The 27,390-nt window shown below is 38.4% G+C and overlaps 1 protein-coding gene across 1 annotated transcript; it reads right to left on the bottom strand.

Annotated features, from left to right (window-relative positions):
- On the bottom strand, positions 1 to 27,390 carry ALKBH1 (alkB homolog 1, histone H2A dioxygenase; the record flags this gene model as incomplete). Its single annotated transcript, XM_079130191.1, has 6 exons — positions 1 to 1,072; positions 1,827 to 2,020; positions 5,199 to 5,289; positions 17,197 to 17,359; positions 24,630 to 24,738; positions 27,208 to 27,390. 6 exons carry the CDS (start codon positions 27,388 to 27,390, stop codon positions 643 to 645), a joined length of 1,170 nt encoding a protein of 389 aa, XP_078986317.1. The 3' UTR covers positions 1 to 642.

Raw genomic sequence — 27,390 nt, 5'->3', positions numbered from 1 at the left:
TCAAAGACAGATACAGATCTTTAATTTAAAACTAAGCGAGTTTATTCACGGAGAAAACAGTAACAGAACACCCTCGGGACATTTTTAGTTCAATAATTAAAACTGCATTAAAAAGCCAACAGGAGAGTTTGGAGACCCAAAAGATGTGGAGAGACTACTGTTTCCCTTTTGTTTGGTTTACATATATTTGTCTTCTAGGCAAAATTGATGGCTGTGATTAATTCTTTTCCAGGGGACAATTCAGTTCTATTGTCATCCATACATGTGATTCCTCTGTGAGAGCCAGTGAGGATGGAAGAAGAGATCAAAGACTTTGATTGTGACTGGGACAGTGCTGCTATATTTCCCAGTAGTAAAATCTGAGGTATTTTGATCCCACAGATCTGTAAACTTACTTCCATCTTCCTCAAGGTAACGGCAGAGGCTGAGAATGCTGTGTGGATCATCATACCTCTTTCATATGATCCACACACATCACTGCTGACGTCTAACTAGGATTGGACTGTGTCTGAGAAAGTGAAAGCAGTTTACTCTTCAGGATGGGTTTCAAGGCAACGGTGTGATCAGGATGAGTCCTTCCCTGTCTGTTTTTGTTTGTCCTGGTGCTAGAGTCCATGGCAATATAAGACCTGCCTCTATGTCTCAGCTGTTAGGATGTAACCTGGGCCGTTTTACTTGGCAATTCTGGTCATCCAGATGGCAGGAACCTTCTATGGTGATGTCCTTTTTTTTCTCCTCCATGGGTTCCAAAGGGAAGTCCTGGTCTGTGGCTAGTACCTGTCGGACAGTCATGTTAACACGAGCAGTTTTCAAGTAGCTGGCACACACCTGCCAGTCTTCCATAGAACAGGGCTCTACCACTGAATCTCTGGGGAGGATACCTGGGGGAGGAGTCCCCAGGCAGTGAGGCAGGCCTTCCCCCTCAGGATGTGGAAGAACTCGAGGGACTGCATGGTTCAACAGGCGGCTGAAACCTGACATCACCATAATGTCACCACTGTGCATAAACATGGCTGTGGGGGCCTCATCTCTTTTGAGGCCACCTAGGAGAAAGATGGCAGACTGTCCAAAGCTATAAAAAAATAGGTAAAAATAGGAAGTTTCTGTTATTAACTATGATTGTCAAAGTTACTGCCAACTGCATTATTTTATCAATTCAGTTTAATATCTTTCTCTTCTGGCTTGTGTCTCTCAGTGATCAACCCAAGACCTGCTACCTATACTTACGACAGCCCATAGATCTGTTGTGAAATAAAATTTGATGAAGGAAACAAGCAAGTAAAGAACTGAGTTTTAACATTATTCATATAAAGTTTTATTGAGTATCTTTTAAGATTTTAGCCTTTCAATAAAATTGTTTGCATCCTTCACAATGTGTATCATTCCTTCACTATAAAGATAAGGCATTAACGAAAGGCACTCTCTCTGTTGAGATACTGGCGTAGCACTCAGCACCAATTTAAACTTATGTCTCGGGAGACTGGAGTAAACACTCAGGCTTTTGGATTTTGCTCCACTATTCTAAAAAGGCTGCTCACTTTGCTTTATGGTCTTCTACCTGTTTCTTCCACAGAACACGGAGGATATCTTTATTACAAAAGGCATATTCCATGCAACTTAAACAGAATAGTAACTGTAACTTGGCACTGCTCATAGAGGACTGGGCTAATTTTACTTTATGATACATTGTTAAGATGCCCAGAAATGAAAGATTACATAGAGTTCAGCCATTCAAAGAAAGTTTAATGTCTTTATTTTAGCTTAAAATGCTTTAGAGAAAAGAATTAAATGATAAAAGTAACTCAAAATCTCTGGAACCAGCTTACCTGAATGACAACAGAGGTTTGGAGTGATCTAGTTCAGATCTGTCTACATGGATTCCCAGTGTGGAGTCTAAGCGGTAGTAATTCAGGATACCTGCTTCAGCTCGGAAACCCTGAAATCCACAGGCAGCAGCTACTTGCTCTGAGAGGAAAGCCAGGTCAGAAGGGAAAGGTGTGTAATGATCTGCTGAGTATTTCTTTGGTAAAAGTAGGGAAAATAAGAAAAATAAACAATGATCTCAGGAATAGTAAACTGTGGCAGAAGATTACCATTTTTACGTCCTCTAACTTCCAAAGTAATAATAACTAGCATTATTTACCCATCTATTCTTGAGGCAACCAGTAATCTAATAATACATCATTCAAAATACTGAGCACCTATTATACAGGAGGCCATGCTATGCAGTAGTAATGACACAGATTCACAGTGCTTGGAGTGCATACAGGAAGTGGTTATTACACCACTCTCCAGTTTACTTTAATCCTAAGCAGGCTAATTCTCTTAGGGTAAAAAGGCAACTCAAAAGTGTCACTGTCAGGAGGTGCCTACGGAAACATGATAATTAAATGTAATATAGTAACCTGGACGAGATTCTAGAACAGAAAAAGGATATTTGTTAAAAATCAAAGAAATCTGAATTAAATTATAATTGTTTATTAATATTGGTTTATTAATTGATTTCTAGTGTTTTGTTTTATCTTCTTTCATGGTGTTGGGAATCCAACTCTGAACCCTGCACATGCTAGGAAGTGCTCTGCCATGGGGCCACATTCCCAGCCTGCAGTTCACTAACTGAGCCAAAGCTACCACACTAATGAGAGATGTTAATAAGTGGTGGAACTGGGTATGGCACCTTTCTGTATTGTCTTCTCAACTTTTCTATATGTTTAAAATTATCCTAAAATAAAAAATTTATTTAAAAAAAAGGCAACTCATATTATAAGCCACCTTACAACAAGGCTTTGCAACAAGGATGAGATGACATGCTCAAAACATGTGAATTAAGTCTGACTCACATCACGGTCAAGTAGGACCTTAAAATGGAAGAAGTCATTTTCCAAAACTTCTCTCTCTAAACTGCTTCTGTTTTTAGCATCTAAGGATTACAAATACCTTCTGTCTCTTGCACACATACAAACCAACAACCCAAAAAACAAAGGTCATAAAACCTTTCTAAAAGATCTTCCTGCATACAATTCATAAGAACACCAAGGCTGTGGTTTCATTCCATTTCCCGTGTGAGGAGCTGGAGGGCTCTGGGGCTGTGCATGCCTGCAGCAGACCAACATGCTTCTCCTTCCTCTTGATGTTCCTCTGTTTCCACCTCTTCCTTTGATAAATCAACCTCAAAACTGATCCACTTTTCTCTCACAGATCCATTAGTTTCCTGATACATTCTAGCTGGAGCAATAGTCACAGCTCTGGACAGAAGGGATTTATTTTGTCCAGAAGTGAACTTTAACTTATAGGTATATAAGGAAAACTTCTGTGAGATCTTGGACGGTCTACCTCTTTGGTTAGAACTTCTGTTTTTAGTTTTCTCTTCTTCTATTGAACTGCAAATAAGAAAAGCTCCTATTTAATTCTTAAAACTAAAAGTATAAAGAACATTAAGATTTCCTTGTATCAATTTAAGCTTTATTCCTTTAGAAGATCAACCAGTCAGGACTCCCGTTTGAGCTCTAGATGGCCTCTGCTATGATGAAATAATTACCTTTTAGGGCTTTTCAACCTATCCAAACTATCTATGTGCTACACACTCTCTTTAACTAAAAAATACTATATTTTGTCATGTCTCATCCCCTAAGCTTTCACTTTTTTAAAAAAACTTTGATTTCTCATTCAGAGTTGTTGATAATTTTCTCTATTTTTCTTAGTAAACGAGGTTAACTTTGAGGTCCTTGGGAATAAATATCTAAAATATTTAAAACAATAGCTGCCAGGCACAGTGGTAAATGGTTCTAATCCCAGCGACTTAGAAGAGGAGGATTGCAAGTTTAAGGCCAGTCTGGACAGCTTAACAAGACCCTGGTTTAAAAAAAAAAAGCTAATTCCTTTTGTTTTACTGTATCTTACTGTCTAGAATAGTCAGGCACCATGGTAATCACTTTACAGGTATTACCCACAAACACCTTATGAGGCAGGATTCAAACACCAACTGTCTAACTCAAAGACCCTCACATGGCCATTTTCCTGAACACAAACATCTAGTTTCATACTGAATCTGTGTCACTGAAAGAAAGAATTATATCACACATTTTTTTAAAGCAACACTTGTCATTATATGAAGCAGTTAATAAACTTGTTAATAAGTTGGGTTGACTAAAACAATGGAGTTTTCAGAAAGTAACTGGTTAGGCAGAGAATATGCTCTATACCAATATGTTTTATTCAGTATACTTGTTTTTTTTTTTTTGCAATGCGGAGGATGGAACCCAGGGCTTCATGCATGCTAGGGAAGTGCTCTACCACTGAGCTATATACCCCAGTCCTCAGTTTACTCTCAGAATTCTTTCACTTGGTGATAACCATCTCATTGAGACATGAGAGACACAATACTACTAGTGACAACTGATATATCTTCTGAAGCACAGAGGACAGAAAAGAAGAAACTGTAGCTCAAGAAAACACGGAGCTTTCTTAACTATAGGAAATTCTTTCCCACCTCTCTCCTGGCCAGACATTTATCTGGCATCTCCTGGTAGGCAAAGGTATCTAGAATCTGTATCTTGAAAGTTCTTTTGAATTGATGGAAGAAAACACTGTCAAGTATAGAGAGCATTTTTTTAAAAACTCCAGGCATATATTATATAGAAAATAAATGCTCAACAAACTCCAAACAATAATGAATATGAAGATAATTGAGAACTGCCTCTTTTTTTTTTTTGGTACCAGGGATTGAACTCAGAGGCACTTCTTTAGAGACATGGTCTCATTAGGTTGCTTATGGCTTTGCTTTTGCTGAGAATGGCTTTGAACCCGAGATCCTCCTGCCTCAGCCTCCCAAGCTGCTGGGATTATACGCGTGTGCCACCCAAGCCTGGCGAGAACTGCTTTTGAAAACAGTAAAAAGAAATCTATATCCTGAAACAGATTTTGAGACAGAATTGATGACTTCTGATGCAATAATATGACGTGAGGGTTTATGAAGACAAAATTTTCTCCTGATAAATTATTCATTTGTCCTGAGATAACTGAAGGGAGATTTTTAAGGAGGGCATACATGAAAGAGATCCTACCAGAAATGGGTAATTTATGCTCTAGACAGTTCCTGCTATGTGGTGATACTTTGAGCTTGACTAGGGAGAAATCCAACTATACAGACTCAAGAAGCTCACAAATGGAAAATAAAAGAATGAAAAAAATCTGAATACCTTACTGTCCCAGTTATAATGGTAGCCTAGGGTCACCCAACGCAGTTTCTCTAGTAGACTTCGGGGTCTCCGTTTATTCACTTCTTTATACCTGAAAAGATTGCAAACGAGAGAATTTATTCATTTCAAATATCAGCAACAGCTCTCTGTATGAACCCTGGAGTCTAAATTTAGTATTCCACAGAATAAGCTGTTAGACAAGGCTACAGGGAAAATAAAAACATAAACGACTTGACCAAGAATACAGTAACAGTAAAAAACCATTAGCATTTCCAATTTCTAGTCTTTAGTTCTAAATGCTCTGCTAAATGGGACCAACTTGAAATGACAAGTTTCTAGCATCTCAATAATCATAAAGCAAGAAAAACAAAACAAAAATGGTAATAGAAATGTCTTTACTTGTTAATGATACCAAGAGTACTAATAGTACACAATAAAAAATAACTGGTGTAACATGACTTATTTAACCCTGTACAACACAGCTCAGATAATTGAGGCTTAGCTAACCATTATGGCACCACTGAAAATGATTGGGTTTCTGTCATTCCATTGTTCAAACCAAAGGAGATGTCAGTAAAACAGGGGTATCCTTCCTGCAATTATATTTTATCTGAAGAAATAAATCTATGGGATTAACTATTCTTTTTCTAAAAAGAGGAAGCTTGTTTGGTTCATCTCTAAATATCTAAAAATCCAAGGCCTAAACATTTTGTATAATTATTCTCTATGTAATTTACATTATTAATCAATCTTAAAAAAAAAAAAAAAAAAAAAAAAGCTGGGTGCCACAGATCACAAGTTCAAAGCCAGCCTCAGCAACTTAGGCCCTAAACAATTCCGTGAAACTCTGTCTCAAAATGAAAAATAAAAAAGGGGCAGGGATGTTTCTCAGTGGTTAAGCACCCCTGGGTTCAATCCCTAGTACCAAAGATGGGATTCCTTTAAGGGATTTATATTCCGAAAGGAAATGAACATATAAAATGGAAAGTTTGGGTAGAAATGAAGGGAAAGTTAAAGGCAATAGAAAGTCTAGCATGAAACTACTAAAGTGAGTATCACAGACTTTGAAGGATATGAGAACTAAGAAAAAGCAAAGTGCAAAGTCAATTGCCTAATTAGTTAAGGTTTTGTGGTATGCAGGGCAGTTGTGCGTGGCATCCAAGAATGGCCAGTATTTAAACAGGGGGTGATGCAGCAGGCAACATGGGTACGAAAGCATGAAAGTGAAGGATCCACTGGAGGCCCACATGTAAGTGGCACTCATCTTGTTGTCTGACAAGGAGTTCATGGAACTGATGCTATCTGTCCTTATAGAATTTACATTGTAAGAAGGACATCACAACACAGACATAAATCAAGACCAACTGATGAAAGGAAGGGAACAAGGAAAACACTTATTTAGAACAGGCATGCAGAAAAAAGACCTGGAAGACCCAACTGCTATCCTTTCGAAGGCCTGCTTCAGGGATGGTCTTTGTCTGGTGTCTGGAATTTGGATTGTGGGAGGGTTCATACCATTCACTGAACTGGTAAGAATGGCTCACTGTGCCTCAACAATTTGTGTAAACAAAATGGTTTATATTGAAGTCTGCCTTCCTTCTGGGAGTTTGGAATTTTGTTAGTTTCAGGTAGGGACTGCCCATGTGACCAGTCCCTGCTAAAAACCTGGCACTGAGCTTCTTTGGCAGACATTTTACACATTTTGTCATAACTCATTGCTGAGACTTCACTGGGAGAGGATCCTTAAAAGCTAGTGCAGGATTTTCCCTGGTCTTTTGCTCCATGTTCCTTTGCCCTTTTGCGGATTTTGATGCTTATGATTTTACTTTAACAAATCTTATCTGTGAGAACAATTATATGCTGAGTCCTATAAACTCTCCTGGTGAATTACTGAACTAGGGTGTGGTCTTGGGGCCCCTCAACAGGACTAATAATTTAGGGAAAAAGACACTTAAGGCTTGGCCAGATCAAAACAAGTACAACATGGACCTTCAGAGCTTGTCTTGGAAGTTCTAGCAGGGAGCACAGCTACTCATATACCCTTGACTGAAGAATGGTCCTCCTCTGTTGGGGAAGGTCACCCTGTCCACTGAGCACAGAGCTTCCTGAGGGATGCACATGGAGGGGTGAGGAAGGGGACACCTGCAGCCAGTTATATCAAAAGAACCAACCCTGGTGATCAATGGGGCGATAGAAGTTAAAGCCACATCACCCTCATATCCTAAACAATTACAATATGGCCATATACTGTTTAATATTTATGTGTATAAAAACTAGAAAAAGAAAAAAAAAAGGTAGTTATTAACAGAACTTGAGTTCTATCAATATTTCTATAGTTAAAGGTACACATAAAAGAACTCCTTGATATTTTCCAGAGAACATGTACTACTACGTTAGTAGCCCAAGAGAGAAATAAGTATGCTTTCTTATTTCTGGACTGGCAGATTTTGAGATTAATGGCAACTTTTGTACACAACTCTTTATTTAAAGGTAATCAATCTCTAAGACAGATGAAAATGCTACTGAAGAGATGATGGCTTTATGGATACTGGAGGACTTTCAAGGGGGAGGCCTGAAGTCAGTGTGTAAGACTGGAATCTAAAACTCAATATAGATGGTACCTTGATTATCTAGATGGTCCAGAGAAAAGCTGTACGGAAGTTTTACAGTTTGCCTGCACCCCACTAGCTTCTTTTTTTTTTTTTTTTTTTAATTTTTAGTTGTAGATGAACACAATACCTTTATTTATCTATCTATTTTATGTGGTGCTGAGGACTGAACCCAGTGCCTCACATGTGTAGATAAGGGCTCCAACACTAAGCTACAACCCAAGCCCCATACCACTAGCTTATGCCTAGAGGTTCTAAAACTTTAATGTGCCTCAGAATCATCCAGAGGGCTTATTGTAACTAAGGTGGCTGAGTCTAGGCCTACACTCATTCAGCAGATCTGGGATGGGGCCAAGAATGTGCATGTCTAACAAGTTCCCAAAATATGCTGACATTGATGGTGCAGAGACCACACTTGGAAAACCACTACTGTAGACAGAACTAAAAGACAAATCAAAATACCTTCCATTTCTCAATAATAGATTATTTAACTCTTGACAAAGAATCCACACTATTATAATATAGCAAAATCAGATAGATCTGAATCATAAAGATAGCAATAATGCAGCTTTACATTATTAGTAAAAAGATGCTGGTATTTTTTCTTTCTTTTTTTGGTGGTGCTGGGGATCAAACCCAGGGCCTTGTGTATGCTAGGTAGGTGCACTCCACTGAGCTACCTCCCCAGCCCAAGTGCTGGTATTTTAGACATCTGACATGGCACCAATAAACTACTTTTCCATCAGAGATTCAGTCTAATGTTAAGAACAGGGCATACTTTATCACAACAAACACAACTTTATGGCATTAACAATAAAATTTACCTAAATTATCCTGAGCAGAACCATCCTATCATATACCTTTTCTTTTTTCCCTCTCCTGCACCGCTCCCCTCCTTCTTCCTTTTTCTCCTTCTTCTTTTGGATTGGGGATTAAACCTAGGGATGCTTTATCATTGAGTTACATCCCCAGCCTCCTGCCCTTGGACCTTTTTAAAACATTTTCAGGGGCTGGGGAGATAGCTCAGTCTGTAGAGTGCTTACCTTGTAAGCACAAGGCCGTGGGTTCAATCCCCAGCACCAAAAAAAAAAAAAAATAATAATAATAATAATTTTTCAGACAGGATCTTGCTAAGTTTCCCAGGTTGGCTTCAAATTTGTGATCCTCTTGCCTCAGTCGCCTGAGTTACTAGGATTATAGACATGTGCCACCATGCCTGGCTCTTGTAATATATCTTTCTAATTTATATCCTTTTTAAGAAACCAAAAGAACATCTCTCTTTTAACTTAACTGCATCACTGTAAGAAAGGCTTTGAGGTTTGCCTTTTGAGGGAGACTAGTCTAAGGATGTGAAAGAAGCCAAAGCAGAATCTTACTTTCAAAAGTATTAAGCCCAGTCCACATAACAAAAAGAGAAGAATAACTTAAAAGTCTGCTGAGTGCAAGAAAAGTGATCCTTGACAGTTCCGTTTTGAAGGTAATAATACATATACTTTGTATAATGTATTAGGATTGAGGTAGGTCCAAGATTCCACCCCTCATTTCATATCCTCTTCTGAGAACTTGATTTCAATTCTTACCTTTGTATTTTCTAGAAGAAAAGTAGCCAAAAATTGCTAACATTCGCCTTCATGATATGAGAGCAAAATAGCCAGCACAACACATTTCTTGGATTACTATACTACTTAGGGACCCATCTTGTTCCCATGGGCCGCTTGGGTAATGAAGATTCCAAGAAGTTCACTCTTCAATTTTGTGAACAGTATGAGGCCAAAACTTAACCCACCTCCAGAACAGTCTCAAGCATGAAACACCAAGGAGTCACTGAAGAGTGTGAGCTGTTCTCCCTTAAAATCTGACTCATCCAAAAGGAAGCCAAGAAGGATCAGCACCAATGGAGCTTCCACATTCAGTTTGAACAAAGTAGGAAATATGGTGGCACCTAACCTAACTTTAAATCTTTACCCAATTATCCAAAACAATGCTTTCAAGAACGCATGACCCTAATCATTCGTTCTCATGGCACTGCCCTCATTCCTTCCTCCAGGCACTAGCAGGAGGAAGATGGATCTGTGGGCTGGCCACCTTCTCCCCCAGTGAATGTATTCATGCAGCGGTCTGTGCAGTTTCAGCTAAGTGCCTGGTGTTGGCATTTTCTTCAGCAATCATGTTCTAAAGCACTGCCTTCAACTGAACCCTAATGGGTGGAAATGAACTCCTGCCTGCTTTTCTACTTTTGTACAGTGGACAACCCAAGTGCCATAACTAAACATTGGTATTTACTTTCTTGCTTGCATGAAACATTAATTAGCTGAATCACTGGGAAAGCAAAATTACTCACTCAGGACAGAATAGTCTGAGGATTTATGACAAAAACCTTCAAAATCCTACTACAAGTATTTGCTTTTTTCAATTTTGTTATTTTTGGTGGTACTGGGGATTGAATCCAGGGCCATGAGCTTCCTAGGCAAGTGCTCCACCACTGAGTTACAGCCCTAGATTTTTTTTTTTTTTTTTTTTTTTTTTTTTTGAAAGAGTAGTACTGCTAAATAGTCCAGGCTGTTCTCAAACTCAAGATCCTCCTGCCTTAGCCTCCTGAGTAGCTGAGATTACAGGTGTGTGCCACCATACCACATTTTTTCCAATTATTTTTAAAGGTTTGGGAATTGTCTTTCACAACTCTGATATTTTCCTCTAAGATCACAGCTTTCTTCCTTCTCTCATTTCCATTGAACCTGAACTTCAATTTCTTATTCCCAGAACCTCATTCTTTTCAGTATTTGAGTGCTTTCAGTTTTTCTTCCTTTCTCAACTTGATACTCTCAATCACAACAAATGCTACTTTAATTGCTAACATCTTTTTGCCATCTTGTAAATATTTTATCTCATTTATCCTTTCAGCTTCTGTTTGAAGCCTTCACCATACATCTCAAGCCCTCAGTTTTGCTCTTACTCCCACTTCTAGGTCAATGAAGAAACAGGCCTAAATGATCCAGTCCAATTTCAAATTCTCTCTCCCACACCTCTACACTTCTCTAAATTTTTATTCCAACCTTCCCTTCTGGTTTCAGAATTGGTCCTACTTCTTCCCACCAACGCTAATTCTCTACCCATACTACATCCTTTTCCCCTGATATAACCTCTGGGTTTCTCCATTAAGAAATCTTTCTTCTCCCATTTTCAAGTCCTCCTCTGCACTTATTATTTCTTCTTGACTTATATTGTTTAATAGTTTTGCATACTTAAGACAAAACAACATTTTTTTCAACTCTACCTCTCATTCAAGCCACCCTGCTCCTATGACAACCTCTCTGCCCTGTATGTGTTCTTCCACTCACAATTAAACTCTCAAAAAACTCAGTATTTGCCACCTTTACTTTTCCCTCACTATAGTCTGGTTTTTGCTAATGTTACTCTACCAAAATTAGTTTCTCAGCTTCAATCACATCACTTAACTGTCAAATCCAGGCCTAGTTGACATGGCGAGCCTGTCTCCCCTTTCTTCTTTTTCAAATATTTTCTTGTTTCAGCCTCTAATAGTCCTCTCTTCTGTTTTCCTTCATGTCCCTCTAACTGCTCAGGGTCTTCTGGTCTACTTTCTTCACCCAGCACTGAGGCTTCCTCAGGCTAATGACTTTCTTTTCTCTTTATGCCCCTCCGAATTCCCCAAAGAGAAAATCAAGTCTACTCCCACTACTTCATGGTGGCCTTTATGTGTAACTTTCTCATCTCATCTCTGATTTTGCTCTCAAGTTTAGCTCCCTATTTGCAGGGCATGCTGGACATCCCAACTTGGATAAACCACAGGTATTTCAAAACCAATATGCCCCAAACCATGCTCAGGATAATCTGTTCATTCTTCTCTTCTGCCAATCCTTATTTCCACTAAAAGCCTCCATATTATCCTCATTGCCATCCTCAAGGAAATATGTGGATAATGTTTTCTTCTTTTCTTTCATTTTTCATAATCTTTTGATAACCAAGCTCTGCTGACAATGACTTTTTCCAGGCCTTTATCATTTTTTTCAAGAGCTATTAAATTCTTAATTTGCCTTTTGTAGCCACTGTTTTCAGACTATTTTTCCTAGTGTCACAAGAATCAGACTTCTAGAGTGAAAAATCTTGGTACTGAAATGGATAAATTTCCACTCTTCACAAGATAAAGTCCACATACGACCCGCTTATAATCTGGTTCTAACTAACCTTTCTAGTACATCACCAAGCATTTCCCACAAGTCCCACCCCTTTACCTTCCATGACTATGACTTGGACCACTCGATTTTTCTCTACTGAAATGCTATCTTTTCTCTCACTATGTCATCAGACTACCAGATTTTCCTAAGTTGATTTTTCATACGTGTTTTACATTCACTTCCGTTTGAAGTCTTTTTTCCCAGTCTCTCCCTAAACTGCCCTCTGTTCATGGACATAACCTTCCATGTTGTAAATTCCTCATCTAAGTCCTTTCCTCAAAGACAGGGACTAAGTTTTATTCTTCTTCATGGTTGTTTTAGAATCAAATATTTTCTAAGACACAAATAACCATTATTTAATAAATTAATGAAAACAAGAAGGAAAGCTACTATACAGTCCTCAAGTAATTCTTTAAAAATATTTTTTAGCTGTTGATGGGTCTTTAGTTTTATTTATATATTTATTTATATGTGGTGCTGAGAATCAAACCCAGGGCCTCACACATGCCAGGCAAGCGCTCTACCACTGAGCCACAACCCCAGCCCCGAGTCCTCAAGTAATTCTTTTCAAATTTAATGGTGTAGTTTTATTGGGCTAGAATAGGAGATAGCAACATAATTGAAATATTTATTGTGGGTTTGTTCAATCCTCAGCATTGGGGGGAAAAAGAAATAGTAGTTACTGAATACCTTCTAATATTTACAAAGAACTATGCTAGGCCTTAAGATCACACAATTTTCAAGATGGTAGGGGCTATGGAAGGTGTACCGTGAAAGGAGGAAGGATCAGATAATCTGATTCCCTAAAATAAACACCATAACTAGCATTAAACAACAAAGTCTTGGACTTGGAATATAGCTCTGTGGTAGACTGCTTGCATGGCATATGTGAAGTCCTGGGTTCAATTCCCAGCCTTGCAAAAACAAAATAAAACCCAACCCAAAATAAATGCGTAGAAAGGTGCAAAGGCACAATTCTACTTCCACACAGAGGGTATCAGTGGAAAGAACCTTTCGTGTGTAAAAAAAAAAAAAAACAAAAAAGGATACAAAGCACTTCATAAGCAAACATAGAGAAAAAAAATGGTAAGCTACTAATTTGCGTTTTCTCTTGTCCTATTTTATTTTTGAATAGACAATACATATAAAATTCAAAAGATACGAAATATATCAATAATTTCAGAAATATCTGGTAAGTTCTTTACACTGGAGAAGAAAAAAGTCAATGAAAGCGGATTAAAAAGTAAAAGTAAGTAGGGGACTATTTTTGACTGAATGATAAAGGAAGGCCTTTCTTATATTAGAACAAACAAAGTAAGGGAGTCATTGGATATTCAAGGGAAGAGCTTCCTAGGTAGAAAAGCTTGTTCAAAGGGGCTGAGCGGAACTGATGTGTTTATGGAATAACTTGCAGGCCAATGTGGCTAGGGAACAAATGAAAAGGCATGGAGGAAATAAAGTTAGAGAAGTGGCTGGAGGCCACATCATTTAGGCCTTATAGGCCATGAAAAAGATTTTGGATTTTTTAAAAAACGTGATGCTATTATATAATGAAAAATTTGTCTGGCCTTTGTCCCTGGTTCTTAGGAGGGAGCTTCTAAACATTTGGAATTTCCAGAATGACAGGATTGTCACTGTTAATCATGATGGGCCCTTGGATCTCACTTAGATTTATGCTAAGGAGATGACTGGGAAACTGCAGAGGTAATACAGTTACGTGACTAATGAATTAATCAATCATGCCTAAATAATGTGACTTCAATAAAAATTATGCATGCTAAGGTTTAGGAGAGATTACTGCTTGGTGAACACATGAATGTGCTAGAAGGATGACATATATGACTTGATTCCATAGGAAAGAGGACAAGGGAGTTCCTAGACCTTGTCCCATGGGTCTTCATTTGGCTGGTCTTGATTTGTAGCTTTTATAATAAAAATGTAATCATAAGTAAAATGTTTTTCCGAGTTGTAGGTCAATTTTTGGACCTCAGTGAATCATGGGTCTCCCCTGAATTTATAAGCATTGGTCCTAAGTGAGTGTAACATGGAAACCTTCCAAACTTGTGGTTGGTGTCTGGAGTGAAGGTAGCAGGCTTGTTGGAGATGTGACCTTAACTTATGTAGTCTGTGCTAATTTTGGGTAGTTTGCATAAGATTTGCATAGTCGCCAGGAAGTTGTAAGAAAAAATGACATGATTTCTATCCTCTGTGTAGAGGGGCAAGAGCACACTCCAGGAGATGGGTTCAGATGCTACTGTGGTATTCTACAAATAAGATGTGATGGTGGCTTAGAACAAGGTAGTTGGGATAGAGATGGAGAGAAATAACTGAATTTATCCTGACTCTTAAGGTCTACCATATTTGTGAGAGAGCTGGATTTACAGTTTTTTAATGACCACATTCTACTACTGGGATATGCCATGCTTGATCAATCTGGTCTTCTGCTTCTTATACAAGGCTCAATAGCTGAACTACTCACTTTACGCAAAAGAGAATTGAAATTCCCTAATTTTATGAGCAGTCTTGTTTTTGCTTCTAAGTTCCAGTATTTCTTCTTCATATCCTATTTAAAATGACTGTAGAATTTCAGAGTTCAAAGTGAAAGGATCCTGAAAAATCCTCTCATTCCTGGTTCTCACTGTGGGAGGACGTTATCAGATAATAGAATCTCTAGGGGAACATTTGAGCAACAGATTCTCTCCTTCACTGACAGACGGGGAAAGTGAGGAGAGCTTTGTGTACTGTTCATAGGACTATGACCAGGATTCAATCATCTTGAATGGCTTTTCCCATCTAACACCTTCATTTCCCACATGAGAAAAGTGAAACACGTATCACATAGTGACAGAACAAGAACTAAGCACCTAATCAATTTGCAATGCTCCCAGTACAATGTGTGAGCATATCAATTTCTTCTAACCTTTGCCAACATCAGATATGACAAACACATTTTTTTTTATTCTTACTAATTTATCAGACAAAAAAAATGTATCCCACCATTGTCTAAAGGATGATTTATTACCGAAATTCATCTGAGCTATCTTAGAAGACAGATGGGATTTTGCAGTTATATATCAGAATGGAAAAAAGAAATGAAAACATAGACTGGTTTAATAACAATAAGTTCTCTCTCACTAATTTCACTCAGTTCTAAAGAAGGTACTTACTAACGGCTGATGACAGGGTTTTCCTCACTGCTCCTGCTCGTACTACAACCTACATACCAACAAAGCTTTGGGTCTTCTTTCCCCATTCACCTTAAAAAAAAATCTTCTATTTCCCTTGTTAAAATCAGTATGACAGTTTCTGAAAATTGTATCCTTACGGCCACTTAAGACTAAAGAGGATGCAAAGTTGGTAAAATGGTCTTAAAAGGAACTTTTCTAAGGATTTCTCTCTATTGTCTTGTTTCATTCCCACACTATTTAATAAAGAAAGGACTGTCAGAAGACAAAGGAAGGTTAAGAAATTTGCTCAAGCCAGTGTGGTAGCACATACCTACAATCCCAACTACTTAGGAGACTGAGGCAAGAGGACTGTAATCTTCAGAGAGCCTTGGCAACTCAGAATATCCTGTCTCAAAAATAAAAATTAAAAGGGTTTGGGATGCAGGTCAGTGGTAGAGTACTCTAGGTTCAATCCCCAGGGTTGTGAAGGTTTATAAAAAAAGAAAAGAAAAGAAACTTGCTCAAGTTTATAGAGTTAAGTGTCACAGATGGAATGTGAACACAGGAAATGATTCCAGAACTGGTGCTCTATATAATTAAACCATGTACACACTGGTCCTAATCTACTTTTCCAGATTCATGTTTCATTCCTCTTGCCCATGACTTCTAGGAAGCATCTTCCAAAACCTACCCCTATCTAGCCATATAAATGACTATTCACATTTTATTTTATAAACTCAACTTGGACCTGCCAAATTATATTTAATTACTTGTTTATACGTCTCTGTCCTTGATTAAACTGTGAACTCCTTGAAGACAGGAACTGTTTCTTATTTGTCTTTGAATTCTTGCTTCCATATTACATCTTTGTTCAGGCTGCTTTCTTTACCCAGAACAACCTCCTTCTTTTTTTTTTCTTGCAGTGCAGGGAATCAAACTCAGAGCCTTTTACATGTTAGGCAAGTGTTGCTCTACTGGTGTATGTATCTTTAGCCAGCCCTTTTACTTTTTCTTTGGTAGCAGGGATTGAACTCAGAGGCACTTGATCCACTGAGCCACATAACTAGTCCTATTTTTAATTTTATTTAGAGACAGGGTCTCACTGAATTTTTAGTGCCTTGCTTTTGCTGAGGCTGGCTTTGAACTTGCAATCCTCCTGCCTTGGCCTCCCAGGTTGCTGGGATTACAGGTGCGTTCCACAGCGCTCAGTGCCCTTTTACTTTTATGACTGACAAACCCTTAATCATTTTTGAAGATCAGTTCAAATGAATGGAGGAAGAAAGAGGATTAACAGACTCAATTTAAAAAAACCCCACTTTTTCTTCTTTGACACTTCCACCCTGCCTGGAAGAATTAATTATTTCCTCCTCTGTGCTCCCATTGTATTTTTCTGACCCCTATGATAACAGTTTCTGAATCTATTATAATTATTCCTATAGACAATGAATTCCTGCTATAGACTATTCATCTTAGAGTACAGGAAGAATATCCTATTAAGCTTTCTGCATCCAATGTCTAGTATCATACCTGGTACACAAATGACTTCCAATAAGTATTTGTGGAATGAATACTGAAACAGAATGAAGGCACAAATACTAGTTCTTCTCCCATAAGGAACAACTGGCCTTTCATAAAACACGAGCAGCAGACTCCATCTGGGAGAGTAGGGGTAAAGAGCTGTCAATGATATTTTATCCCAGCATACCACAAGTGTTCAAAGGAACTCATTTTAAGTAGGAAAAAAGGGTTAATGCTGAATAAAAATGAATAATTTAATGATTAATATGGATGAACTCAGTATCTAAGCTATAGTAAGTAAATCTGTAAAATGATCTCAATTTAATATAACTGTCAAAGCATCTGTCCAAATGTTCCCAGGGAAGGCAAACAACTGTGTTCTACGTGCACAGAAGCAAGGGAGGAAATACAGGACAGTCACTTTCACTGCATTGTGATATAACAGTTTATTCAAAGAACTGTGATGATCCGAGCTGAGTACTGACACTTTATTCTGACTGAGAAGACTTACCTCAGGAAGTCTTTGCTCTGTTCCCACAGATCCTGGGTCTCTTCTTTAGTCATGTGTTTGTCCAGGTTACATACATTAGGTTTCTGGGAGTATAACTTTAGGCACTGCTTTACCCAGTGCCACTGGTATCCTGGGAGAAATGGGTTTGAGATAAAAATAAATCCTATACAAAAGATAGGTAGGAAAAAAAAGAGAGAAGGGAAAATTGTCTATTAGTTATTCAGACCATTTCTTTTTGTTGACATCCTTATATCTACTAATCTGTCATTTACCCCCATATCCTTTGGTTAGGCTTCAAGTTAATAAAAAGTTAATTTCTTTAAAAAAACATTTTTGTTGTAGATGGACATAATAACGTTATTTTATTTATTTATGTGGTGCTGAGGATTGAACCCAGTACCTCACATGTGCTAAGCAGGTACTCTACCACTGAGCACAATCCTAGCCTGAAAAGTTAATTTTTGACAATTATCAAACACCCATTTCTATACAAATATCTCTCGCTTTTTGGGTTATTCTCAAAGAGAACAAATATTCCACAAAGTTAAGTGTCTATTTTGTTATCCTAAAGTAAACTTTAGAACTGAAAATCCACCCTCTAATTTTCACCAGGTATCACCATTCACAGAGTCATCTGAGACTTTTCAAACTCCTTTTTTCATTTATTATTGGAACAGAAGGCTGGATTCTTATACTGAAATTAACTGAAATATGGATTTGAAAGTCTGCCTCTAATGAATGGAGCACTGGTTATTAATTTATTTTGTCTCTCAGCTTCAAATTCATTCCTTTTTGTATTTGGTTTGGCTTCATAGTGTCAGGCTGGGACCTGCCAACTACATTTCCTCTTTGCCAGCTGGCTCCCCACTAACCTGTGCCCATCAGGGATACTAATGGATGATTGGAGGGCAGAAGTTGGTTCTAATGTTGTTTTTCCACATCACTAGAACCAGTCTCAATGTGCCCCTTCCTCAGAATTCTAAGTCTTGGAACTGGGGATGTAGCTCAATAGTAGAGCACTTGCTTAGCATGTGTGAGGCCCTGGGTTCAATCTCCAGCACCACAAAACAAACAAAACAAAACCCCAAATCAAAAACCAAACCAATAAAACCCTAGCTGTATGTGTTCCCTCTTCCAAAGCTACTAAATTTAATAATTCCAACATCTTCTTCAATAATCCCACTCACCTATAGGGGTGGTGGCTGCTTCTTATAGTTCCTACCTTTGTGATATGCTCCCTTTTTGTCTTTTTAATTTTCTAATACCTGACTAGTAATCACTCATATTAAGTTATGTGTTAAAGCAATTAATGATTTCTGCCTCCTGACTGATCCTATAGGGAAGGAAGATGGAATACATACCTTCTCAGTATCATGTGATGCATGTTCTATAGTTATAGAACATGTTGGAAAGATCTCTGTGATATGGACATTAACCTAACCTCATTTTTCTTTACTTTCAATGACAAATAATAATATTTAACTATAATCTTATGGTAAAGATTCATTCTCATTCATTATGTACAAGGTACTTTCTAAGAATTAGAGATGAAAAGGGCTAGGGATGTGGCCCAGTAGTAGTGCACATGACTAACATGTACAAGCCCCTGGGTTTGATCCCTAGTACTGTCTCCAAAAAAAATTAAAAAAAAAAAAAAAAAAAAAAAAAAAAAAAAAAAAAAAATTAGAGATGAAAATTTTTGTCTGAGGAAAGGGCCCGGAGGTAGGACAGTAGGGATGGTTGGTTATACAAGCAATTCTATGTATGTATGTATGTATGTATGTATGTATGTATGTATGTATGTATTTATTTATTTATTGTGCTGTGGATTGAACCAGGGCCTTGTGCATGCAAGGCAAGCACTCTACCAACTGGGCTATATCCCCAGCAAGCAATTCCTTTTAGAAGACTGTCTATAAAAGGAAATCAAGGAGTAGTCACAGAAGAATAAAGAATTGAAAGATAAGTTTATGGTTTTTCGTGACTGGTAAGACCTAAATATGCTTATAGACTGTGAAGAGTGAGCCATTACTGAGGAACTGGTTGAAAATAAAAGAGAGGAAAGGAGGAGAGCAAGGTCTTGAAAGACATAAAGGGAAATCAGAAGGGTGAAGGGACTGTCTCTGAACTGAAGGAACTGCTTTTCACCTTAGAGGAAAGAATGAGAACATCGGCTTGTAAGTGTGGGGGTCACCAGACGCTGAGAAGTTTGTCCCTGAGGCTCAGTTTTCCCAACCAGATATATAGCAAGGCCTTCTCAGCAAAAGAAAGAATAGCTGGGGAAAAATCATGAGGAACGACATGGAATCAGTAAAATTACATAAAAAGCAATAATTTTCTATTAGTGTAAAGTCTTCATGCAAAGGTAAACAAACAGATGAAGAGACTGAAACTCAAGCATTTTTAAGTTAAATGTTGGCAATAATTAGAGGCTCTTAAATGCCTGGTTGGACTTCAGATCTAGTTAAGGTAAGATGCTGGGAAACTTTTTGTCAAGGATTAGACACTCAATGGTTTAGGCTTTGAGGGTTATTTAGTCTCTTTTCAGTATTCAACTTTGCCACTGTAGTAGAAAGTAGCCAGAGACACTAAACAAATAAGCATGGCTATATTCCAATAAAACTGTACTTAGAAAACCAGGTTAGGGGGCTGGGGATATAGCTCAGTTGGTAGAGTGCTTGCCTTTCAAGCACAGGCCTTGGGTTCAAATCCACAGCACCGCAAAAAAAAAAAAAAAAAAAGAAAAAAAACCAGGTTGGGGGGCGGGGTTTGGCCCCTGATTGCAGTTTGCCAACTCGTGGTCTAGACCAGAGAGCACACACTATGGAAATGTCCTCAAGGAGAATTACTTTGGAAAAGCAGACAATAAAGACAAGGGCTGAGGCTAAAACAAAAACAACTTTGGTATTACTAAACTTATTCTTTCTCTCTTCTCTTTGGCATTTAATTTAAACACAGGATAATGGCGACGTTTAATAACAACAAATTAACACTAAATAAGTTAGGTTACTAATTATAGTAGCTACTAAAAACAAGATGCCTCCAAGTGTCAGACATTGTGCTAGTAATCTTACTCTATGTCACTAATCTTCAATAACTTCATGAGAAAGTCATTAATTCAGTTTTACAGACGAGAGAACAGAGCTTCGGAAAGGTAACATGGCTTCACTGATAAATCCCTCTCTCAGGGTCAATGACAACAAAGTTGAGCTTGTGGACATGGAACAAACAAAACCATTTACCCCTCACAGGAAACAAACCTGAGATCTTTGCCTTGTACATACGAGGCTCTAATCATTTCAGTCTTTGAACAATAAAATCAATGGTCCACTATTAGAATTTCCAAAGGATTTTAAAACACATGAAGTCTGACAGAAGGGAACCTGTGCTAATATAGTAGAAATATATAGGAAATAACCTGAAGATTTCTCCATTGTACTAAATCTTATTAAAAGAACTTAAAATTTTGTGTTTAGATTCTTGCATATATAGGAAAAATTTAAAAAGCTTAGTAATATTCACTGAGGATAGGCTGGTCACTATAGTTGACTAATCCTATCAATAATTTAGTTATTGATAATTTTTTAAAAAATATGTATTTTTCAGATATATGGACACAATGCCTTTACTTTATTTTTTATGTGGTGCTAAGGATCAAACATGCTAAGCAAGCACTCTACCACTGAGCTATAGCCCCAGCCTCAAGTTATTGATAATTTAATATTATGGATAGCTTACACTACAAACTAGACCTAATGACCAAAGCTAATTACTAGATGACACCAAGGAAATCTCACATGGCAAAGAATTTCACTTGCTAAGAAAAAATGGAAAGCTCTTGGTGGATTTCATTATTTAGGCACACTGTAAATTAATGCAACAAGCAGAGAAAATCATTGCAAAAGGCTGGGCAATAAACATAGTTGATCAATCATAAAAATTCATCTTAATGGTCATTTAGTTTAACCACTAATCTGGTCTGCTGCAATACTGGGGATTGAATCCAGAAGCCTCTACTACTGAGTTACATCTTCAGCCCTTTTTATTTTTTATTTTGAGTAGGTTTTTGCTAAGTTGGCAAGGCTGGCCCCAAACTTGTGAACCTCCTGCCTCCACCCATGAGTGGCTGGGATTATAGGAGTGTGCCACTGTGCCTGGCTAATCTGATTCTTTATACGTCCTCTAATGCATCTCCAAAATGTAGAACCCATTTAGGGGTTCCCACCCTTGCATTCCATTTAGCAGAAATAGCCTCCAAATAATTTGGGAGAGTGATAGGATAGTCAATGTTTTGCAGGGGGGGGGGGGGAAGGAATATAACAAACAAAAACAAAAAAACTCTGCAACCTACCATCTCTGATAATCATTTTTTCACAAAATAAAGATGGTAACATCTCCCAAAATATTAAATTAGGGGAAGAATGCGTCTGTTCCAGTCAAACCTTGAACAGTTATAGGAAATTGAATGTTCTGTTAGGCAGTCTATTTCAATGTTGTTTCCCTTTTATTGGGTTAAAAATCTGTCTCTCTTTAATCTGCATGCATTGGTCTTCATTGGTTTTACGTCCCCCCTCTCCTTTTTTTTCCTGGTACTGGAAAGTGAACCAAGAGGCCCTTTAGTATGGAGCTGTATCACTAGTTCCTCTCAAAATTTTTAATTTTGATACAGGATGTCACTAAGCTGCTGAGGCTGGCCTTGAAGTTGTGATTCTCCTGTCATAGCCTCCCAAGTTGCTGGGATTATAGGTGCGTGCCACTGAACTTGATTTGGTTTTGAGTTCTGACACTGAGCAACCCCAAATTGGTGTTTAATTCTTTCTGATAAACACCTACTGGTTTATGGTTAACATTTATTGAGCACTTATGATATTCCAGGCGCTGACCGAAGCATGTAAATTTCTTTTCTACCCTCTCCACTCTATTGTTTTGGATTGTCTTGTACCGTTGCCAACTAATGAGGCAAGCACTATTTCTATATGTCTTTATATACATGAATACTGAGGCCAGGAGAGATTAAGAAAATCTCCCTAGGTCAGCTGGTACATGATAGAGCCAGGAAAAGTCCAGGTAGCCTGGCACCAGAACTAATGCCTTAACCATTCATCTTAAATGCTTTCTATTCCTTCTTGTATCTGACCACTTTTCAAATGTTTGATACTATCATGTTCCCCCTTCAAGACCTCTCTCCCCTACATTAAGGTCCTGGTTTCCAGACTTATGATTCTCCTGCTCACTATTATAAGAACAGATTTGGTATACTCAGATTCCTCCCCTGCATCAAAGACTCCAGTTGTCCTTTTATTGAAAGTATTCTGGAAGATACAATTCAATCAAACAAAAAATTCTATCATCCCTTGCCCTCACATATTAAGTGAAATAGAAAAACAAAACAAATTACACACAGACTTTGGGATCCAGTTCTAAATATTTCCCAAATTAGGTGCAACATTGGTAAAGTAGTCCTTAGACGGTTGGACTAAGCCTCCTAGTATCATTTCTGACCTTCTCTTTAGTATATAGGAAAGTTATGTCTGATTTACTGTACTGTCTTTCCCATTCCCACCCTCCCTCCCCTCCCCTCTATTCCTACTGTTCAATCTGGTGAAATTCGAGCCCCAACCCCATTTTTTGGGGATTGGCTTATTTCACTTAGCATGACAGTCTCCAGTTCCATCCATTTACTAGCAAATGCCATAATTCCAATCTTCTTCTTTTATTTTATTAAATTTTTTTTTTCCCCACACATGTATATAGGGTAATAATGTCTGTCTCATTCTACGAATTTCATTCTTCTTTATGGCTGAGTAATATTGCATTGTGGACATATACCACATTTTCTTTATCCATTCATCTATTGAAGGGCACCTAGGTTGGTTTCATAGCTTAGCTATTGTGAATTGAGCAGCTATGAGCAATGATGTGGCCATGTCACTAAAGTATGCTGATTTTAATTCCTTTGAGTATATATACGCCTAGGAGTGGGATAATCAGGTTTCTTTAAAGTAAGTAGGATCCAGAAGAAGACACATTCCTTCTGATTAACTCAGAGCAACAGGAGGCTATTATTGCTCATGCTCTGGACATTACACTTCTATTTAACGCAGCTTACAATGGCAGGAAAAACCTAGAAAACTTCAAAAAGCAGGCATATCGGTTTGGACAATACAAAACTGAAGTGGAACTGGTAACTTTGTAGTACAATCTGACAAGAAAAGAAGGCTTAGATGACAGAAAACCATGACTTTGAAAACAGGCACTAGAGCTAAGATTACTTATTCCAAGGAATAAGTGCATAAAACAACCAGCAGTGTTTTATGCGCTTATTCCAATTTACCCAAACTCACAAAGAATGATGCTTTCATATCGAAAAGTCATCCCTCAACTGTTTTCCTCCTGAATTCACACAGAATTTACAGGAAGTAGTATAGCTGTTACACTTTCCCAATATTCAACAAATATTTTAGTAGTCATAATGTAGTAAGAGCTCTAACATTGTTCTGGCTCACAGTAATGAAAACTAATACTTCTTTTTGAAGATTCTCCCACTTTTGACCTAAATTGGAAATCACAAATACAACATTGACATTTTGTCTTTCAGGAAAAAAACAGAGCTGGATGTGGTAGTGCGTGCCTGTAGTCCTAGCTACTCCCGGGGCTGAGGTGGGAGGACTGAGCTCCCAAGTTTGAGAACAGCCTGTGAGTCTCCTATCTCAACAACAACAAAAAAATATATCCAAATCCAGGATGGCAGATATAAGATTATCTGGCCCAAATAAGGCATTTCTGTATCCTATAAATGGTTTATAATAATTAGCCTACAACAGCTCCAAGAGATAAAAGATTAATTAATATTACTCTTACCTTAATTTTTCTATAAAGTCACCTACTCAACATCATTAAATTAAAAATCCTAAAGTAGTCTATTAGAACTTTTGATCATTACTTGTAATTCTCTTTTCAGAGGACATTTTTTTTTTTCTTGCGTTGCTGGGGATTGAACCCAGGGCCTATGCATACTAGGCAAGCACTCTACGACCTAAGCTATATCCCCAGCCCTGTAATTCTCTTTTCAAATAGTCAACCTTGATAGCAACGTTTTAAGTTGTTACACCATTAGAAAATGTGACTGGAATGACATTATGAGTTATTGTACTATTTAAAACAATGATTCTGGTAGAAGTTTAGAGTTGTGACAGGGAGCCCAGAGTCATTGTCTTTATTTTTAATTTGTTGTTGGCCACTTTCTGCCATATAAGTCAGGCACTGCTTACTTTTCTATCTTTTGGGAATGCAAATAAATGGGCACCTTAGGTAAGACACAATTTAGGATGTGTTCACAAGTGGGATGCCTATGTCTGTTTCTCCTTTTTCTACTTTCATGCTCATAGCTCCTATGAAATTAGAGAACTTTCTTTGAGGTCAGGTGCACTCACCAGGATAGCCTTCAAGTCCATAGGCTCTCCACTTGCTGACTGGCTGAAGTCCTGCTTTATGTGCATCCTGCTCACTCACTGAGGACACACTTAGCTGAGATCTGACCACCTGGCAGGAAGGAAACAGAAGTCAGAGGGCTAGAGGTACTTCGAAGGTCAACCGTAGGAACCTCAAATCTCCAGAAATTTCTGGTATGCGGCAAATTAAGAGTCTTACATCTGGGATTCTAATCTTAGCTCTACCAGATACTTGATCTGAGACTTTTAGAAGAGTTACTTAACTTCTTAAAGCCAGTTTCTTCATCTGTATGCTAACAAACACTAAGGAATTATATAAAATTAAGCAAAGTGGTAATAGGAAAATTAAAGTAGACTGGTTTTGGCTTTCAAGACTACCTTTTCCTTTGAGACCATACTTCAGTTGCTCTTTTTCTTTGGTACCAGGGATTGAACCCAGGAGCACTTAACCACGGAATGACATCGTAGCCCTGTTTATTTTTTATTTTGAGACAGGGTCTCACTAAGTTGCGTAGGGCCTTGCTAAGTTGCTGAGGCTGGTTTTGAACTTGCAATCCTCCTGCCTTGCCCTCCCAAGCTGCTGGGGTTACAGGTGTGTGCCACTGCACCTGGCCTTTGGTTGCTTCTTAATAGAACTTACATAGAAGGTGTGTGGTGTACTGGAATATCCCATGTCACAATAGTATTTACTCTGGTTAGTTCTAATAATACTTCTGATGCCCTTGCATATGGTTGGTGCTCTGCAGGTAAGAGAACGGAGAGGGTGTACTCCATTTCAATAAAACACTGAGAATTCTATTAACTAAAAGTAGAACATTTTCTCTTCTAGATGAAACAGTGATGCTAGAATTTTTGCTTTCGTTGGTTACATAAAAATAAGAGGAATTAATGAAAATTTCTTTGCACATAGAGCATCTTATCTTATAGCTCATTATATGCAGTCATTAAGTCAAGGACATTAAGAGAATTTTTCTATGAATAAATTAACTTAGGAGCTGACTTTCCTTAGACTACATCAAAAGTTCTCTTTCAAAGATAAGTGATCATTTGTCCTATCAACTTTTCTAAGTATGGAGATTTCTAGACAAAAAACCAACAAATGACAAGTATGTAACTAGTTGTTACAAAAAACAATTATCTGGAACTCTCAAAGAGACCTATCAGCTGAGTTTTCCAACTGATAAACACTTTTATGATCTCTTAAATAGGCCGCACTTTGTACTGCATTATAATTCAGCAACACCTTCAGAGTTGATGCATGTCTGTGTACGTAGTCTATTATGTGCTAAACTGAATGAAACCAAACCACTGAGATTTCTAAAGTAAGTTTTCCTGAGGACTGGGTACACAGCTCAATTGTAAAGTGCTTGCTTAGCATACATGAGTCCCTGGATTCAATTCCCAGTATTGCTCCCCACCACCCCCTAAAACAGTTTTTCTGCTTCCTCTTTTGCCAGATTGTCAGCATCACTTTCTTCCTTTCTCACCAGTTTTATGATAGCAATTTCTCTAATATGCTACTTTAAATCTGCTTTAACCTGGGGAACTAAATGCCTAAGCTTTCATGCACTCAACACATACTGAATTTTTTGAGTGCTATTTTTGGTACTGTGCTAGACATAAAATGTCTGGGGTTATCAGTGACTTATATTCTAAAAAGTATTGATGCATTAAGATAAAATACAGGAAAGTGAAGCTAATAAGGTTCTGAAGGTTTCTTCTTAGTCAAGTATATTACACTCCAGGTGCACACCTATAATATTCAGAGAACTCTATGACTATTATGCTAACAAATGAAGTCGCTGAGAAGCTAAGTTCTAGACAAGTACGGGGTTAGGATAGGATTAGTTTTATTGAGAGCTATAACTGTGCTTGCAAAGAATGCCTCATCTGGACATCTATGGACAACACCAAGGGCCAATTAAGGGATTTGATGTTCTCAAGGTTAAAGTAGGCTGTAAAGAAAACTTAACTGCGCTACAGTTGTGGTTCCCCTACAACACCTTCTCCATAGTTTCCTTTCTTAATTTTCAGTGGCAAAAATAAAAATAAGGAAGAGTGCTTGGGTTCTATATGTACTCTTCAGACATTTATTTTGATTTTGGGGAGATGACTTCAGAATCCTTCCAATGACCTCTTCCATAAGACTCAGAGAAGTCTGTGACTAGTCTCATGCCGGAAGGCTTAACCACGGCCGCCCTCTGCAGTGCTGGGATTACTCGGTGTTAGGTTTGGCAGAAGTCGCGGAGCGCTACCCTAAGTCTACGATGGCCCTCGAAGGGATTCTACGTGTAATAAAGTGGAGCTGTCAGAGGACAGTTCAAGGAAGGAACAAACACGAACTCTCAGGATTCTGACCGAGGCAGAGAAGCAAAGCAAGGTGAAAGCTGCAGAGTAACGCTGTGTCGCCGCGTGTGACTGCTGGTGGAGAGTTCAACTCCGAGCCCCAGGAGAACGGATCGCTCCCTAACCATCGGTCTGGCGGCGAGAAGAGGCGAGGGAGCCCCTTCCCGAGCGACGCGCGGTGACGCTGGCGCTCGAGCCGCCCCTCTCTCCGTACCTTGTGAGCCGCAGGGCCCGTGCCGCGGGCTGCGTGGGCCGCCGAGAAGTCGATGACCTCTCCCAGGTCTGTGGTCCCGGGTCGGCTTTGCCGGTAGAAGCGGAAAAGTTTCCGAAAAGCGTCCTCCCCAGGTTCGGTGACCAGCGTTGTCACAGGACCCACGGCCGCCGCCATCTTCCCCAT

The sequence above is a fragment of the Sciurus vulgaris genome, assembly GCF_902686455.1.
Source record: "Sciurus vulgaris genome assembly, chromosome: 2".
In the NCBI taxonomy this organism is placed as follows: domain Eukaryota; kingdom Metazoa; phylum Chordata; class Mammalia; order Rodentia; family Sciuridae; genus Sciurus; species Sciurus vulgaris.
Note: the sequence above shows the minus strand (reverse complement) of the source record. Positions and strands in the feature narration are given on the sequence as shown.